Source organism: Apus apus, chromosome 20, assembly GCF_020740795.1.
Source record: "Apus apus isolate bApuApu2 chromosome 20, bApuApu2.pri.cur, whole genome shotgun sequence".
NCBI classification, from domain to species: Eukaryota; Metazoa; Chordata; class Aves; order Apodiformes; family Apodidae; genus Apus; species Apus apus.
Genome location: NC_067301.1, coordinates 8,101,026 through 8,119,711, shown reverse-complemented (window position 1 = coordinate 8,119,711; position 18,686 = coordinate 8,101,026). Strand labels below are relative to the sequence as shown.

Here is an 18,686-nt window from a genome sequence, read left to right as displayed (position 1 = left end):
CCCCATGTTTTCCACTAGCAGCAAAGTAACTTTATCTTAAACATGAAAGTTTTTCCAGCACTTGGGTGAAGAGAGGGATGCAGGACACAGTTGTGTTCTTGGTTTAAAGTTGCAGTATAAGAGAATTGCACTCTTTCTTTAAAATGACATTAATCTTGCTGCTATTACAATCTATTCATTTGGTCAGTGGTAAAACTGAGTCTGGTTTGAGCTTTTCTCATTGCTCTGTCATTCCCAGGCTTTGGTGAAGAGAACTCCCAGCAGTGGGATGAGCTCTACCATGAAAGAATCTGCCTTCCAGAGTGAGCCCAGGGTGCCCGAGAGCGTCATTCGACATGCAAGCACCTCTCCTGCAGAGAAGGCCAAGGTCACCATCAGTGAGGGGAAAGGCCCTGATGAAGAAAAACCCAAGAAGAGCAGCCTGTGTAGAAATGTTGAGGGCTGTCGAGAGGAATTGCAGTCCCAGGTATCCGGTAGTTTGAAGGAAGGTGGTTTATGAGGAGGATCTTAGGCAGACTGTGTTGGTTATCAGCCAGGTTGCTTGATAATAAAACTGGAAAAGAGGCTATTTAGGTTGGACATTAAGAAGAAATTCTTTAGTGTGAGGTGAGACCCTGGCACAGGTTGCCCAGAGAAGCTGTGGCTGCCCCATCCCTGGCAGTGTTGAAGGGCAGGTTGGATGGGGCTTGGAGCAACCTGGTCTGGTGGGAGGTGTCCCTGCCCATGCTGGGGGTTGAATCTAGATGATCTTTAAGGTCCCTTCCAACCCAAACCATTCTATGATTTTTATGCTTTTCTTTTTGATAAGAGGGATTATAAAAGCAGCATCAGATTTTAAAAACTGGTTGACAAGCAGCTCTTGAGAAGACTCCCACCAGGAGGGTGGCAGGGACTGGAGGGAAAGTCTTATGAAGAGAAGCTGAGGGAGCTGGGGATGTTTAGCCTGGGGAAGAGGAGACTCAGGGGGGACCTTCTCACTCTCTACAACCACCTGAAGGGAGGTTGTGATCAGGTGGGGTTGGACTCATCCCAGGCAACCAGTGACAGGACGAGAGGGCCTGGCCGGAAGCTGCACCAGGGGAGGTTAAGGTTGAATATTAGGAAGCACTTCCTCATGGAAAGGGTGATCAGACATTGGGATGGACTGCCCAGGGAAGTGGTGGAGGCACCATCCCTGGAGGTGTTTAAGGAAAGACTGGTTTTGGCACTTAGTGCCATGGTCTAGCTAATGTGATGGTGTGAGGTCATAGGCTGGACTTGATGATCTCAGAGGTCTTTTCCAGCCTCAGTAATTCCATGGTTCTGTGGTCTTGTGCCTCACTTGCCTTATCTCTTCCTGGTAGGCCAACTTCTCCTTTGCACCTTTGGTGCTGGAGATGCTGCATTTCCTGATGGATGCCATCCAGGTAAACTTCCAGCAAGCTTCAGCCATGGGGAGCAGCAGTCGTGCCCAGCAGGCGCTCAACGAACTGCACACTTTGGATAAGTCAGTAGAGATGACAGATCAGTTGATGGTATGATACTAAAGAAGGGATTAGATCTGGAAAGGTGGGATGGCTTTTAAACAGGAACATGTCAGTGATACACTTCTGTGTACTTTTACTAATGACTCAGGTCCCAACTCTTGGCTCTCAAGAAGGTGCTTTTGAGAATGTCCGTATGAACTACAGCGGTGACCAGGGCCAGACCATCCGGCAACTGATCAGTGCCCATGTGCTGAGGAGGGTGGCCATGTGTGTGCTGTCATCTCCTCATGGACGGAGGCAGCACCTGGCAGTCAGTCATGAGAAGGGCAAGGTGAGTTCACTTGACTCCTCAGAGAGTGTTGGATTGTGAAGGAAAATGAGGTTGTAGTAGAGGTGGGGATGGGCCTGTTCTGTGAAGGTACAAGTGATGGGACAAGAGATAATGGCCTCAGGTTGGCCAGGGCAGGTTTAGATTGGATGTTCATTGGTTTAATGAAGGGTTGTCAGGCACTGGAACAGACTGCAGAGGGCAGCGGTGGAGTCACCATCCTTGGAGGGATTTAACAGTCATATAGACAAAGTACTGAGGGATATAGTTTAGTTAACGACTTGTGAGTGTTAGGTTGACAGTTGGACTCAGTGATCTTTAAGGTCTTTTCCAACCAAGGTAATTCTGTGGAGCAACCTTAGAGCACTGAACAACAAGCAGGACATGATCTGGGCTGTCTGTCCCCAGGTCTGGGTGTGCTGTAAAATATTGCATAGCTTAGAAAAACCTCTCATTCTTCAGGGAAAATAGTTCTTGCAGCAGAAGCAGTGAAAACTGCAGGGACACAGTGAGAGACCTGCAAGTGTTATTCCTTTTTCTCCTTGAGTGCAAAGCTGAATGACTAAGTTCCTTTTGCTCTGCAGATCACAGTCCTCCAGCTCTCAGCACTGCTCAAACAAGCAGACTCCAGCAAGAGGAAACTGACCCTCACTCGCCTTGCATCTGCACCTGTTCCCTTCACTGTGCTGAGTCTGACTGGGAATCCCTGCAAGGAGGACTACCTGGCTGTGTGTGGGCTGAAAGTAAGTGCTTGACAAACCCTCTTCTGGGCAGCTGGAAACATCAGCTAAAGCCAGGTGTATTTCTTTCCTCTGAGGAGCTGGCTCAGAGCTGGCTCCAAAGGTCTGTCACTAATTTTAGCTCATGGCTCACTTTTCTTGTAGATATCTTGAAGTAAAGAAGCATATGAATAATATAATAAATGAATGCCTCAAATGAAATAATACTTCTTATTGTATTTAGGCTAGTTTTACTTTCAAGACAGAGGAGTTAAGGTTTAGTCACGTGAAAGTTGGTGTGGTAGAACTAGTCTGTGACAACTAGTTTTTTGTAGCAGTGACTCCTCTTTTTTGTGTGCTCCCAAATTTCTATTCCATCTTTCACAGCACAGAATCCACAGATCTGCTGTTTAGCTAAGAAATAGTTGAACTCTGTATGGGTTTTGTTTTTCTTTACAAACTTTAAGCTGTCATTCCTCTTAAAGGCAGGAATTCTAGATTCTTACTCCATGAATCACTGTTGGCACCAAGAGAGGTGCTAGCTTTTAACTCCCTTCTTGGCTTGAAATGACTACAAACATTTTGTTCTGATTATTTTCATTACTCCAGGACTGCCACGTGTTAACTTTCAGCAGCTCTGGATCAGTCTCTGATCATCTGGTGCTTCATCCCCAACTGGCTACTGGAAATTTCATCATTAAAGCTGTGTGGCTGCCAGGATCTCAAACAGAGCTTGCTATTGTGACTGCAGACTTTGTGAAGGTGTGTTTGGTCCACAATCTGTTGATGATACCTCATTGTCTTCTTTCAGACATATTAGAGCCTGGATCTTTCTGGGGTTGTATGCAGAAGAATGTGATTATATTCTTAGTTAGAAATAAATTGGAAATATAAATTTGTCATGTTCGGCTGCTCTTGTCGTAAGAGAAAACAAAACCAAAGAACCCAAAGTGCAAAAAAATACATGATAACATGTAATAGGCTTTCCCTTGTCTCAACATCTGTCCATTTACATTGGTTCGTATCGTAGTATATAACTATTTTCTTTGGTTTTCCTACAGATCTATGACCTCTCGGTTGATGCCTTGAGCCCCACTTTCTATTTCCTTCTACCAAGTTCCAAAATCAGAGATGTCACTTTTCTCTTCAACGAGGAGGGGAAGAACATAATTGTCATCATGTCCTCTGCTGGCTACATCTATACTCAGCTCATGGAGGAGGCAAGCAGTGCTCAGCATGGACCATTCTATGTCACCAATGTCCTTGAAGTCAATCATGAGGACCTAAAGGTACTGGTGACTTCCTTGTAGCACAGGCTGCAGTGGCTTTCTCTCTCTTTTTCATGCCTTACAGTTGAGGGCAGAAGTTTCCTTTTATTTTTCCCTCTTTTAAGCTTCCTGATCTAGATGGATGAGCTTGCCAGTCCTCCAAAGAGAGAAATATCCTTGCAGTGAAAGAGGGTGGGGGTGAAAATTAAACCCCTTGATCCTTTCATCTAGAAAATGGAGCATGTTTTCTATGGCTGGCTCTCAAGTCATGCCCAGCAGGATTTCTCAGCATGGTGATGGCTTCAGAGCAATGCAGTTCTTGGAGTGAGACACTCCAGAGGTGCAGGAACCAGAATGGATAAAGTTACCATTCCTGGGGCTGCAGAGTTGGAGTGAGCCTTCATTTTTGGTCAGCAGCAGCTCTGTGGTCTTGGGGCGGGGAGGGTTTGACTTTTAAAATCTGTCTGCATTTCACTCAGTGTTTTTACCCCAGCCTAGTCCAAAGCAGGGGAAGAGATGAGAAGGTGGCCCTCAGGAAAGCTTTTTGATAAGCTGGGAACACGGGGAGTGCTCCATGTGAGATTGTCATACAACAGATGTGGTAGCTGAGTGTGCTGCCTGTGGCTGTGCAGTCACAGCATCCCCTCCCAAAAGCCTTTGAAGTATCTGATGGATGAGTTCACTGAGGAGCTGAGCTTAAAAAATTGTCGTGTAGGGCTGTCCCCTCCCACTGGTGGGGAGGGAGCAGGGAACAGGCTTTTGGAATGGTTCTGTCACGAGAAGTTGGAAAGCCTTGACCGTGTTTTGGAGGATGTGTGTTTATCTTAAATGCTGTTTCTCTCTGACCCCCCAGGACAGCAATGGGCAGGTGGCAGGAGGGGGTGTGTCAGTCTATTACTCCCATGTGCTGCAGATGTTGTTCTTCAGTTACTGCCAGGGCAAATCCTTTGCAGCCACCGTCAGCCGGGCCAGTCTGGAGGTACAGAGGCTCTTCCCCATTAACATCAAGAGGTGAGGCTCGTGAAAAGCTCCCCTGAAGGTTTAATTTCTCTGTTATTAATAAATATTCCTAATGATTCTTAACATCCCAGTTCTGAATGGCTAGAGCTTGTGGTGAAGTTCCCCTTTTTGACTGAAGGTTCCTTGCTACTTATCATGTTGTTCTACCCTGGAATGATTTGAAACCAAAGTGGAGCATGGATACATTTTTGTTTCCTGCTAGGATTTCAGGGCAGAAAGGTGGTTTCAGAGCAGCCTTGCTGTACAGTGTGGAGCTGCTACTGGTGCAGCAGCTGGAACTGATGGGATTACCCACCCTGCAGAGCAGGAAGCTTTTGTTTCCTTTGGGGACCAGTACTGCAGTGGACCTTGTGCATTGTGCATATTAAGGCTTATTTGCAGGCTCCCTTGGGGGAGACCAATCTCTTATGCTATGAATGTGGCAAGAAAAAAGCTATTTTGTCATCTCTTTAGATGCTCAGAGCTGCACATTTAGGCCATAGGCTCTTCACTAGCCTGACACAAAGCCACTCTCGTGAGGAGGGTCTGCCTGTAGAAGGATGAGGTTTCAAGAGCTCCCTAGTCCTGGTGGAGTTTAACTTAGTCTTTTTGCAGCTTTATTTTTTTCAGTGACCGGAGTCACACAGATTCTACTGTAGTGGCCCTTGCTTAGTGCTGCTGGGTGTGTTGAAACGTGGAACTGTGCATCTGCTCAGATAAAAAGATAGCTGGAAGGCATTTTAAAATTACTCCCTTGCTGTTGGGCATAGGATGTTTCTTAGTAAGTGTCTTTCCTCAAGTTTTCAGGGTAGAGATCAGGGCTGTGAGTTGGGATACTTGTGCCTTCTGCCCACTTAAGTGACTGTCTGAGGCTTCTCACCCATATTTTATTCATTAACGTTCATTAGTGAGCTGCTCATTAATGTAGTGCTTTGAATTCCTGCTTAGGATGAAGCTCTGTTTTTAGCTGTGGTAAATTTTGTGTGTTCTCTTTTTTACCTGAATGTCATTCTGGCCTTCATCCCCTGCAGCTCAAATGGTGGGAGTAAGACCTCACCAGCACTGTGTCAGTGGTCTGAGGTGATGAACCATCCTGGCTTGGTGTGCTGTGTTCAGCAAACCACAGGGGTCCCACTGGTGGTGATGGTGAAGCCCGACACGTTTCTCATCCAGGAGATTAAAACCTTGCCAGCCAAAGCAAAGGTCAGTCATGTTTTTTTGTATTTTTGCCCCTTTGATTGTGGTTTCTTGTTGTTCCCTCAACAAGACCTCTGTTCTTCACAGCTTGTTTATTCCAGCAGTGGTTGCCAGCTCTTTTCCTTGACTTGCATTACTTGCCTTTGCAGATTCAGGACATGGTGGCCATCCGTCACACAGCCTGCAATGAGCAGCAGAGGACCACTATGATCCTCCTGTGTGAAGATGGCAGCTTGAGGATCTACATGGCTAATGTAGAGAACACCTCCTACTGGCTCCAGCCCTCTCTCCAGCCCAGCAGTGTCATTAGCATCATGAAGCCGGTTCGCAAGCGCAAGGCGGCTGCCATTAGTAAGGACTTCTCATACATACATTGTGTAAGGTAGCAGTAGCAAATGGAGATGCCAAGATTGAAGAGTCCTGCACCTGGGGAGGAGTGACACCATTCACCGGTGTAGATTAGGGGTAGACCTGCTAGAAGACAGCTCTGTGGAGGACATTGGAGTCCTAGTAGACAACAAGTTATCACGGGACAGCAGTGTGCCCTTGTGGCCAGGGTGGCCATTGGAACCCTGGAGTGTGTTAAGAATGTGTCCAGCAGGTCCAGGGAGGTTCTCCTCCCCCTCTACTCTGCCCAGTGAGGTCACATCTGGAGTATTGCATCCAGTTCTGGGCTCCCCAGTTCAAGAGGGACAGGGATGTACTGGAAAGAGTCCAAGGGAGGCTACAAAGATGATGAAGGGACTGGAACATCTGTCATACAAGGAAAGACTTGAGAGACCTGGGTCTGTTTAGTCTGGAGAAGAGAAGACAGAGGGGATCTTACTAACATTTACAAATATATGAAGGGTGGGTGTCAAGAAGAGTGGGCCAGTCTCTTTTCAGTGGTGGCCTGTGATAGGACAGGGAGCAACTGGACAAAAACTGGAACATAGGAAGTTCTGTCTCAACAGGAGGAAAAACTTCTTTCCTGTGAGGGTGATGGAGCTCTGGGATGGGTTGCCCAGAGAGGCTGTGGAGTCTCCTTCTCTGGAGACTTTCAAGACCCATCTGAATGTGTTTCTGTGTGACCTGCCCTGGGTGTTCCTGCTCACAGGGGGGTTGGACTTAGATGATCTCCAGAGATCCCTTCCAACCTCCAACATTCTGTGGTTCTAAGACACTCCCTTCTGGGAATTACCAGTTATCCTCAGGGCTAAGCACTGGCTAAGTCTGGGTAAAATATTTCTGTAAGTGTCTGTGAAGCCACATGGCTGTCTGGCTCACACAGGCATTTCCAAAGGTGGCAAGCTCATTCTGCAGCTTCTTTTACCATAGCTTTGCCTGTTTAGAACGTGTTTTATCAAAACCATCTCTCTTCCCTTTTAGCAACACGCACATCCAGCCAAGTGAACTTCCCTATTGACTTCTTTGAACACAACCAGCAACTCACAGACGTAGAGTTTGGAGGCAATGACCTGCTGCAGGTTTACAATGCTCAGCAGATAAAGCACAGGCTCAATTCCACTGGCATGTATGTGGCCAACACAAAGGTAAATGGGGCCATCTGGGGATTCTTTTGGGCTTCCAGGCGGCATTATTGTCTCAGTTGATGTCTGCCTTTTCAAGTGACCCTGTACCAATCCCATGATACTGTTAGATAAACGGCTGTGTACAGACTTTCATTCTTAGCTTAGGACTGGATTTTTTACTTCATCTTTCTGAGCTGGGTTTTGTTTTCTCTAGCCTGGGGGTTTCACCATTGAAGTGACAAACAACAACAGCACGATGGTGATGACAGGGATGCGCATCCAGATCGGCACTCAGGCCATCGAGCGAGCACCCTCCTACCTGGAGATCTTTGGTCGTACCATGCAGCTCAACATGACCAGGGCTCGTTGGTTTGACTTCCCTTTCACTCGTGAGGAAGCCTTGCAGGCTGACAAAAAACTAACCATCTTCAGTAAGTCTTGGTTTAATTGTTTGACTCCCTGGTGGGTTTGCTTGGGTGGGTTGAGGCTTCACCTCGTGGTAGGGAGGTTTGCCGCAAGCTGTTCCTTTCACCACAGAAACAATTTGAGGGGCAGATTTAATCACTTTATTTATTGCCCAGTTTCTTACTGCAATGGATGAATGTGCAATAGCTCAGTTCAATTTTATGTTAATAGAAAGGGAAAGTGCCCTTGAGAAGGAGGTGAATCTGTCAGGGTGGCTGTGTATTAATTTTACAGTGTAATCACTGTCCGAACCTAATGTGCTTGTTTGTATTCAAAAGAACCCGTTTTGTTAATTTTTAAGAAATTTCTCTCATTGCTGCAGTTGGAGCTTCTGTGGATCCTGCTGGAGTTACAATGATGGATTCCATAAAAATTTATGGCAAAACCAAAGAGCAGTTTGGATGGCCTGATGAGCCCCCTGAGGATTTCCCATCTGCTTCAGTGAGCAATGTTTGTCCCCCAAACCTGAATCAAGGGAATGGCACTGGAGACACCGAGTCAGCTACCCCTGCTGCTGCCAGTGGAACTGTCCTGGAGAGGTATCTCTGCAGTCTTTCTTCTGTTTCTCCTTGAAAATGGGTAGTTCCTCTTGGGGGGACCTGAGTATGCTTGTCTGCCTTTCTTAAGTGGGACAATTTAGTGAGTTAGTGAGTTATTCTCATGGTCACACCAAAGAACAGCTGAAGAGTCAATTATTATCTTCTAAGAAGGGCTTTGTGCTCCCTCTTGATTTCTGTGGTGGAGTAGATAGGTAGATCTGTATGCATGCTTCATGTTGCTAAGTTCATTTGTTACAGCAGTCTTGAAGAGCTAAGAGAGTTTTCTGCCACCTTGGGACATTTTCTCATTTCAGGCTGGCCCTTCTCCATTCTCCAGAGCTCACAAAGATTTTAGGCCTCTCTGAAGTTCAGTTTTGAGGAGGACTTTGTGTGTGACCAACTTACCTTGTAGCCCACATGTCTCAGGTTTAACTCCTGTGGTGGAAAAAGTGTTGGGTCAGCCCTCCCAATATTCCTATTGAGAGTCACACCACAAGGGTGAGCTGAACATATATTTAGCAGAAGAGAAGTGGCTTTTTTAGTATCCACCCCGAGGTCTTTCCCTCAGCTCATACAGTCTGTGCCATCAGGGTTGTAGAAAGCCTGGCAAGCTAGCAAGGACAGGGGGGAAACAGATCAGAGAGGAAAATGCTGGAAACTAATCATTTTAAGGGGTATTCTGCCTGACTGTCGTGGTTCGTTTTTGTCTCATTGAAATTCTCAGGTGAAGGTGCAGTGCTTGAGGTGGCAGTTATGTCCAGCTGAGGGGCCTTTTTCACTGTCCTTGAGTATTTTGTCCTAATAGTTCATGGGATTTTTTCCCCTGGGCTTAACTTCTCTTTCCTTCCCTCCTCTGCTGTGACATCTCCACAAGGTGTCCCTCTCAGCACAGACATGCTTTCTGGTGTTTCAAAGCAATGAGATTATAGTCTAAAAAGTCAGAACCAAGAATTTAGTGTTTTTATTTTTGTGTACCAGAATATATCACGGTGACCTTAGAAAGGGCCTCTTGAGTACGAACAAGTAGACACAGGCAAGAGGGAGCTTTCCTATAAAAATTTGGGGTCTGTACTTCAGATTTAACCTCCAGTGGTGCTTTAAGCAACGTGTTTGACTTGTCAGTGCTGGGTGGCCTGGATCTCCTCTGTTTTGCTGTTGAGCAAGTGTCTGCTGCCCAGCTGGACGGAACCATGCTTAGATTCACTGTACAAAGTGCTCTCCTGGCTTCCTGAGTTCCCCATTTCATTTGCTTTTTGCTTAGAATGTGTTGTAGGGAGTTTTTCTGTGAGCTTTATTTTTATTTTATTTATTTTATTTTTTTTTTCCTTTTTCTTTGCTCCCCCAAAGTTCTGAAACTGAGTCCCTAACCACCCTGGACCGGTTAGTATGCCATCCTTTTCTCTGCACGAGTGAGTGTGTGTCAGAGAGACCGAGCACATGGTGTGGCTTTTGTTGACTGGGGTTTCCTTTTGTTTTCCAAGTGACATTTGCTTCTTTACATTCTGGTCATTTGCATGGCAGACGGTTTAGCAAAAAAATGTAAAGATGAGGTGGTTTGCAGATTTTTGCTGGGTACAGCATAACTGTTGCTTGTTTGACAGACTCCTCTTCTTGCTTTGCTCCTTCCTTACTTCTTTATCCCACTTATATTCCCCTGTGAGCCTTATGGAGGGGGGCTGTGGGTAAGGGAATGTCATGTTATTTATCACCACCAGGCAGTTGTTCCTCCTACCTTCTATTCAATCCTACACTGTTATTCCTCTCCTTATTGCTGTCTCTTCCCTCCTTTTCCCTGTATTCTTGCACTGCTCCTTCTGGTGTGTCAGGTGGCATTTCAGGTAGTTCTACCCCAAGGCATGAAGTGGTGCTGCCAGGGAAACTCAGCACTTTTGCCACAAGTTGTAAATCAGGTTTTTCCTTGGGACAAGTATTTTACCAGCCTGTCAAAAGTTTGGACTTCAGCATCTCTTCACTTGGGTCCTACCCAGTGCTCCCAAGTTTCATTTTCCTCCGGAATACTTTGCACTGAAAGTCCCAATTGGAAAGAGGACCTGTGTGAAAATAGCAAAGTGAGTGGAATCTTGCTCCCTCAGAAAAGTCGGTTCCGCTTTTTCCCATGTGTCATTCCAAGCCTTGATCTGCAGTCGTATGTACAGCTGTGGGCCATGGTGAATTGGTACTGTCAAGACAATCCAAGTTATCCCTGCTGCAGGCTGCGTAAGGAAGTGTTTTATCCTCTTTGGTAGAGAAAAGCCCCTGTCTTTCAGCTGTGGATTATTAAAGCAGTCCTAAGTTTGTCTGTGAGCGTGAGCCAGGTTTAACTCTGGTCTGTAACACAATGAAATGATATGCATGGTGCCTGTGGCAGGTTTTATCATGCTTTGATTTTGTACTTGGCATTCGTTAGCTGTCTCTGAGCTACTCATGACTGTAGCCTGCATAAAGCAAAGTGCTAAGGAGAGAGAAGGGTTGCTGTACTCAAGCCTGCTTTCCTTTCTCCCTCCAGGCTAGTAGTGAGTTCTTTAGAAGCGCTGGAAAGCTGCTTTGCTGTGGGACCAGTCAACGAGAAGGCAAGTAACTTTCTGAATACATCCTTGAGCTTTCAGAGATGGGGGAGGAGGGACAAGATCAGCAGCACCTCCTGCAGCCCCGGGGGCCTGATAGGGGAGAGAGCCGCATCCGTTGTGCTCTGAGCACTGATCTGAAAGTTGACTTAGCAAAAGAAAAGCGTTTGAAACTAGTTTAGAATGACAGTTGGCATTTGCATTTATCCCTGGTGGGATTTTTGTGCTATAGAGTGACCTCGTTTACAAAAACAGCAGAGTAGGAGCCCATAAATCTGAAAAAAGGACTTTTTCTTGTATAGATGTGTGAAATGTTCCTTAGATGTCAGATAGTGAACGGAGGAGGCTGTCAAGACTGTAGACAGAAACTTGTGTGCACAGTGCAAGGAGGGGGGAGGGAGCTGCAGGTATGCTGAGAAACCAGACTCCTGCACCACCTTGATGGTAAATGTACTGAAGAATGTTTTTTGTCTGTTCTGGGAGCAGGAGAAGAATAAGTTGGCAGCTCAGGAACTGGCCACTATGCTGCTCTCCATGCCAGCTCCTTCCAGTGTCCAGCAGCAAACCAAGAGCCTCTTGGCTAGCTTGCACACCAGCCGCTCAGCGTACCATAACCATAAGGTAACCCTGGGCAGGATCATTTATGGTTGAGATGCAGCACACCCTTAGAAAGTCCTTTCTTCAGTGTAAACCTTCTGGCTGATTTTTCTTTAGCTGCTGCTGCGTGCCTTGCTCTGGATTTTGTGTTCCCTCAGAACTTCACGACTTAAAATGCTTTTGGAAGATTGTGTTACGAAATAACGTCAATTAATCTAGAGATATCAGGATCTCTAAACACAGGAAGATTGTTTACAAACTGTCTAGCTCCGGTTTCCATTTCCACAGGCATCTGGCTTAGGGGGTGGTAGGAAAACACTAGGCTAAGTGGTGGTTAGAGTCTGTGCTGTCATCATTGCAGTAAATGCACAGATGCCTTTGCTAACCACTCAAATGGTTATGTTTATAGACTGGTCTTTCCATCCGTGTTTAATCCTGAGGGGAAGAAAATGTGAAAATCTGTTCTCAAGCCAGACTTCTTCAGTTACAGGATGACTTTTTAATAGTAATTGTCCTTCTTGCATGACACTGGTCAGGAGTTAAAGCAGCAAGTGTCAGGTTTCCCCAGGGTCTGTCCTGCAGTTGTGTTTCAGTTGCCTTGTTGTGCTGCTGCCTGTTGTTTTATTTTGGCTTATGTTATCTTTCACTTTACAGGATCAAGCATTGTTGAGTAAAGCCATCCAGTATTTGAGTTCCTCAACCAAAGAAGGAAAGGACCTTGATCCTGAGGTGTTCCAGAGGCTGGTCATCACTGCTCGATCCATTGCCATTATGAGACCCAACAATCTGGTCCATTATACAGAATCAAAGCTGCCACAGTTGGAAACAGGTACAGAAGTCTGGGTTTTTCTTCAACTTCCTCTTGTAAGAACTGAACATGTCTTGGGATGTCTGGTTTGGTGTGACACGGATGGTATTTGACACATTTGTTAGGATGTGATAGTCCTTGTAAAGGGGACATCAGAGCCTCTAACAAAAGCTACTTCAAGTAAATGTGGTGTTACCCTACTTGTTTTTTCCCTGCTCAAACCTGACGGCTGTATTTTGATCTGTACAGAGAATGAAGAAGGGCAGGAAGCCCAGAAACAAGCTGAGGGAGATGGCTGCACCTTTATTACCCAGCTGGTCAACCACTTCTGGAAGCTGCATGCATCAAAACCCAAGAATGCCTTCCTGGCCCCAGCCTGCTTGCCAGGTCTGCTAGGTCTTCTTTTGTGTGTTTTAAAGGAGCCTATTTTGAGCTTGTGAACAGAGAAAATTACTTATTCCAAACTAGGCTTAAGGTGTTAATGAGGCAGTTAATGCTTTCTAAGGTATATCTGCTCTCATGCTTTTGTTCAAAAGGATGTGCATTGTGCCAATCAAAAGGGACTGATGGATTTATTCATATTTGGCCTCGTGGCTGGTGTTGGAGGATATCCAGTGGTGCTGGTGTATGGCATGCACAATATTCCATTGGGGAGACAGGACTGGTGTGTGAGCTCATGTTGGGTTGAAACTTCCAATATATTTGTGGTGCTAAAATTGTGTCTTGAAGTCTGCAAAGAAAAGGTGCTCCCTGCAGTGTCTCACTCTCTGTGCTGAAATGGAAATATAGCTGATGACAGTCCTGCTTTTCTTCCTGCTTAGGTCTCACTCATGTTGAAGCCACAGTCAATGCTCTGGTGGATATTATCCATGGATACTGCACATGTGAACTGGATTGTATCCATACAGCATCCAAGATCTACATGCAGATGTTACTTTGCCCAGTATGTAGTCTTGCTCTCCTCTCTGTCAGCCTGTAACACTGGTAGTAGGAAGAGAATTAAATAGAGGTAGAATGATAATACATAGTATGGATACAAAATAAACATGCAGCCAAAAACCACAGAGCTAAAAGTGGGAGGAGAAATTTCTGTCCTTGTTTTTTAGTAATGTTGGTGATGAGCATTGCAACAATAAGTATTGCTTTGTGGCCGCGGGAACCAAGGGGATTAGAAGTTGGGCAGTGAAATGTGTCTTATGTAAATCACGACCCACAGAGAGTCAGAAGTGTATTTTCTAGCCACCTTTCCTAATACTGTGAATAAGCATTTAAAGCTTAGGAAATTTAATGATGAACTATGAACCCTCCAGGATCCTGCAGTGAGCTTCTCTTGCAAACAAGCTTTGATCAGAGTGCTGAGACCAAGGAACAAGAGGAGACATGTCACCCTGCCATCCTCCCCTCGGAGCAATACACCTATGGGTATGCAAGATCCATCCATCTTTGCCTTTAAATGAGCATGACCTGCTTGATTTGCCAGAGTAGGCTTTTAAATGGGAGAAACCCCAGTCTTCTTCCTTTCTTCTCCCCTTCTTGCCCCCTAAAAACCTTTCTTTTTTAAAATATTCACCTCTTCCTTAATCTTCTTGGGTTCAAAGAGAAGGGAAGTGTTTTCCCTAATCTGTTAAGGAAATCTGACTGTTTTATCTGGGGGGTAGTAATTCAGACTTCCAGATTGTCCTAGTATTTCTGTGCATATTTTAAAGTCCTTATAAATCAGTCAAAAAGATGGATGCAAAATGGCCAAAATTAGGGTTTTGGATCTTCATCCAAGAATACTTTTTTAGCATTGCCATGAATTGTAGTTGTCAAGGAATCTGTTAGTGACTTGGGGTAAACTGAGGAGAGCTTAGGTTTTTCTCCAGCATTAATTACCTTGTTCATTATGATGTGAGGAATGAGCACATTTGTGAATCAACCCTCTGTAACTCAGGAGATAAGGATGATGATGATGATGATGATGCAGAAGACAAGCTGCAGAGTTCTGGGATGGCAAATGGGGAGCACATCCGACAGGAAAGCCAGGAGCAAAGTGAAGTTGATCATGGGGACTTTGAGATGGTGGTAAGTCCAGAGTGCTTCTCTTTGGAGTCTTTTTGAGTATATTGGATACTTGAATTCAATTTAGTTCTGATAAATCAGTTTGTGGTGCTTCATGAGCTGGTGGTGGTTTGGTGAAAGTTCTCACTGTGTTTCTTCTCTGTAGTCTGAATCTATGGTTTTGGAGACTTCTGAAAATGTCAACAATGGGAACCCTTCTCCCCTGGAGGCTCTTCTGGCTGGAGCAGAGGGCTTCCCTCCTATGCTGGATATTCCTCCAGATGCAGATGATGAAACAATGGTGGAATTGGCTATTGCCCTGAGCCTGCAACAAGATCAGCAGGGTAAGATGCAGTTATCATTGGCAGTCAAGAAGGTAACTAGAATATGAGGGAACAGGGAAGGAAACAAAGCAGAAGCTGTTGATGTCACCACCAGCAAAGCAAAGATAGTAGAAATACATAGAGAAGTCCAGAGTTAAGATGATTCTCTCGTAGAAAGATACTGATAATTTGTTTTCTTCTTGCAGGGAGCAGCAGTAGTGCCCTGGGGCTGCAGAGCTTAGGATTGTCTGGCCAAGCACCCAGCTCTTCTTCGCTCGATGCCGGAACACTCTCAGACACAACAGCATCAGGTAACTGTTCACTGCATGGAACAAGCTTTTTTTGATTTTAACCTGAATATTGACTTAACATCTGTTTGTAAATATGGTTTTGAAGAAATAATTATTACTGTTGGCTTCATGTCTTCTTGATAGCATACTTATGGCCTTTTTCTGCTTTGATAGACTTTCGTTATAGGCTTCTGAGGAAGTTATTTCCTCATCTTAAAATAAAGCAGACAAGAACCCTACATACTGGATTCCCTTTGCTTTTTTAAACAACCACACATTCATTGAACCATAGAGCCATGGAATGGTTTGGGTTGAAAAGGACCTTAAAGATCATCCAGTTCCAACCCCCATGCATGGACAGGGACACCTCCCACTAGACCAGGTTGCTCCAAGCCCCATCCAACCTGCCCTTCAACACTTCAGGGATGGGGCAGCCCCATCCAAGTAACTTAGATAATTATTTGATAAGAAGGTTTCCTTGTCAGGGCATTTCCCCTCCACTTCAGCAGGCTTAAACGCACTGATGGAAACTTCTGATTTCCCTTTTGATTTGTGCTCGAAAACTGACACACAAAGACAAGTATTCGTGGCTTTTCTTTTGTAGCATGTGCTTCTTTTGAAGTTCTATCAAGGCAGTGTTTTTACTTGTAACAGCTCTCTTCATTCTCTTAGCTCCAGCCTCGGATGATGAGGGCAGCACAGCTGCAACAGATGGTTCCACTCTCCGGACTTCACCTGCAGACCATGGTGGGAGCGTCGGCTCCGAGAGCGGTGGCAGCGCCGTGGACTCCGTGGCTGGTGAGCACAGTGGTGAGTAGCCCTTGCTGTGCCAGTGTCTGGACATCTGTTTTCTGCTGTAATCAGAATCATAGAATGGTTTGGGTTGGAAGGGACCTTAGTGATCATCTTCTTCCAACTTGAGAACTTCAGTAAGACTTTACCAAGAGTGTGAGGGGTGGGTAATCCCTGGAAAAGAGATCTCAGGTCCACGGGGATGGTGCCACACATCGTTTTATGGTTACTGCCAAAGTGCCCTACAGACTGAATATTTGCTTACTTTGTGTAGTTTTCTGGAAGCCAGAGCTTTCTGGGGCGAGACTCTTCTCAGTGGTGTCCAGTGGCAGGACAAGGGGCAATGGGTACAAACTGAAGCACAGAATGTTTAGCCTAAATATAAGGAAATACTTCCTTCCTCTGAGGATAACAGAGCCCTGGGACAGGCTGCCCAGGAAGGCTGTGGAGTCTCCATCCCTGGAGATATTCCAAACCCACCTGGATGTGTTCCTGTGGGATCTGCTTTAGCAGGGGGTTGGACTAGATGATCTCCAGAGGTGCCTTCCAACCCCCACCATTCTGGGTTTCTGTGAAGTTTGGAATCTTCAGTAGTTTTTGCTGGCCTGGAATAACAGTAAAAATCATAGAATCATGGAATGGTTTGGGTTGGAAGGAAACTTAAAGATCATCTAGTTCCAAACCTCCTTGCATGGGCAGGGACACCTCTCAGCATGGACCCCAAATGGTGAAACTGAGATGTGCTTCCACAGGAGTACCCCACATTTACAGTAGCCCAGAGCAAGACTGAAAGAATTCACTGCTGGATAGGTTTGGATGGGGTGGAATTAATTTCTCTCTTTTTTGTTCGGGACTGATACCCAGATAAAATAATCACAGACTTCTATGAAAAAAAGTTTGTCTGTGCTGCCCATCCTGTTTATGACACACTTCTTCTGACTCAGGTTAAACGTCTGCTGTGGAACCAGTTCAGCTTGGGCCACAAAAATGGGGGGTGGGAAACAAAAGAGTACTGGGGGTGGGAAGTTGCATCTGTAGAAATGACTCTTCTAGCTTTATGAAGGTAGCCAAGGATACAGCCTCCTTAAAACCGTAATTCCAAAGGGTAGTTCTGCTGCACAGGATAGTTCAGCTGCACTGGTTGCTGTGAATCCTCAGTTGTGTTGATCTTGTCTTTCCCTTGTTTGCTTTCTCTGTTGCAGTGTCTGGCCGAAGCAGCGCCTACGGGGACACGACAGCCGAGGGTCACCCTGCTGGGCCAGGCAGTGTCAGCTCCAGCACAGGTGCCATCAGCACCACCACAGGCCAGCAGGAAGGAGATGGTTCAGAGGGGGAAGGAGAGGCAGAGGGAGATGTCCACACCAGCAACAGGCAAGGAGCTTGGTTTTCCACTTCAAGAACAGCACATCTGATCTGCAGTGTTACTGTTTATAGAGGAGTGCACTGGAGGTGCTGAAATCCTTGGAGGATGGTTTGTGACTCTGGATAGTAAAAACTGGAAGTCAGAAAACTTAGGTTAGAGCAAACTGTGCCATTGGAAAATGCCTTCCTTTAACATGTTACACATACCTAATGTGTGTCTCACAAAACTGCTGCCTGTAGGAAGTGATGAAAAAATCCTGCATGAGTCTGTTAAACAGGAGTCACTGAAACCTCCAGCTTGGGAGCTCATGAAATTTAGTGCTAGGGAAAAAAGTCTGTGCAGGACTGCTGTGCACTTTGGGAAAGACCTGCAGGTTTTCATGCCATGGGAACATCTTTCCAGTGCAGTTTGGAACTGATTTAGGGTGTCTGTTTCTAGACAGTTGAATTCTGCAAGTAGCCATGGTAGGCAGTGTAGCTCTTGAAGTGAAGAACAACATCCATGGTCGGAGTTGCTCTGCATCTTTGACATCACTTGACTGTGATGTTTCTCCTGTCTGTGCTGATTTGATAACCTTAGGATTTCTTCATGCTCTGAATTGATGTGGTAAATTGCAGTGCTCTGTGGGTAATCCTGCTGGGTGTGATATTTTTTGGGATGTGTCTGAAGTCCTCTGTGTGATTCATGGCTTCTGACTTCCCAGGCTGCACATGGTCCGACTGATGCTGCTGGAGAGGCTGCTACAAAACCTGCCTCAGCTGAGGAATGTTGGAGGAGTCCGTGCTATTCCTTACATGCAGGTAACTGAGGAGGGTTCAGGAGTTAAGCCTTAACAAAACAGTTAATCACTACTGCTACTGTTAGGTTTCTTTTCCCTGTCTCTTTCCTGCCCAGTCACAGTGTGTCATCCCAGTTCTAAAGTGTTTGGTTGGCTGCACAGCATTCCTTACCCTTTCTCAGTGTAGCGTTAGCTGGCTGATGAACGTAAAAACCTTGAATTCTGATGTATTTGGGAGGCTCTGTTTGGTTTATACTGAATGTTTGTATTTTGGTTTGATGGTGCAGGCAGAATTTGGGAAAGTTCATAAATGAAGATGAAACCTGCAAGGGAATCTGAATTGATCTTGAAAACATGGAACCTGCCTTCTGTTAATTCTCTGACTTCTATTCCCAGGTCATTCTGATGCTCACAACAGACTTAGATGGAGATGATGAGAAAGATAAGGGAGCTTTGGATAACCTTCTGTCCCAGCTGATTGCAGAGCTGTGCATGGACAAAAAGGTAAGCTGTGGTGTGAGCACACAGCCTTCAGTTTCCTCCTTCTAGACAAGGCTTCTTTAATTTAATTTAATTCCATGGAGGAATTAAATGCACAGGAGTCACAGAAATGCATTGCTGTCTGGATGTGTTCAGGCA

The 18,686-nt window shown here is 45.6% G+C and overlaps 1 protein-coding gene across 4 annotated transcripts in view; it reads left to right on the top strand.

Moving 5' to 3' along the window:
- The window catches only part of UBR4 (ubiquitin protein ligase E3 component n-recognin 4), an 85,028-nt gene that overhangs the window by 26,448 nt on the left and 39,894 nt on the right, over positions 1–18,686 (top strand). Inside the window, exons 38-63 of one of the 4 annotated variants that reach the window (XM_051637491.1) lie at positions 239–466; positions 1,344–1,514; positions 1,615–1,797; positions 2,379–2,537; positions 3,123–3,275; positions 3,575–3,802; positions 4,635–4,792; positions 5,812–5,983; positions 6,127–6,328; positions 7,346–7,509; positions 7,703–7,919; positions 8,276–8,492; positions 9,840–9,872; positions 10,999–11,062; positions 11,543–11,677; positions 12,308–12,482; positions 12,711–12,848; positions 13,283–13,404; positions 13,772–13,883; positions 14,395–14,525; positions 14,668–14,845; positions 15,031–15,135; positions 15,793–15,924; positions 17,109–17,277; positions 17,973–18,069; positions 18,444–18,551. In XM_051637491.1, the coding sequence (XP_051493451.1) occupies positions 239–466; positions 1,344–1,514; positions 1,615–1,797; positions 2,379–2,537; positions 3,123–3,275; positions 3,575–3,802; positions 4,635–4,792; positions 5,812–5,983; positions 6,127–6,328; positions 7,346–7,509; positions 7,703–7,919; positions 8,276–8,492; positions 9,840–9,872; positions 10,999–11,062; positions 11,543–11,677; positions 12,308–12,482; positions 12,711–12,848; positions 13,283–13,404; positions 13,772–13,883; positions 14,395–14,525; positions 14,668–14,845; positions 15,031–15,135; positions 15,793–15,924; positions 17,109–17,277; positions 17,973–18,069; positions 18,444–18,551 (3,951 nt within the window). Of the gene's footprint in view, positions 1–238; positions 467–1,343; positions 1,515–1,614; positions 1,798–2,378; positions 2,538–3,122; positions 3,276–3,574; positions 3,803–4,634; positions 4,793–5,811; positions 5,984–6,126; positions 6,329–7,345; positions 7,510–7,702; positions 7,920–8,275; positions 8,493–9,839; positions 9,873–10,998; positions 11,063–11,542; positions 11,678–12,307; positions 12,483–12,710; positions 12,849–13,282; positions 13,405–13,771; positions 13,884–14,394; positions 14,526–14,667; positions 14,846–15,030; positions 15,136–15,768; positions 15,925–17,108; positions 17,278–17,972; positions 18,070–18,443; positions 18,552–18,686 lie in introns of all 4 variants that reach the window. The other 3 variants (XM_051637490.1, XM_051637493.1, XM_051637492.1) reach the window with 3 other exon arrangements.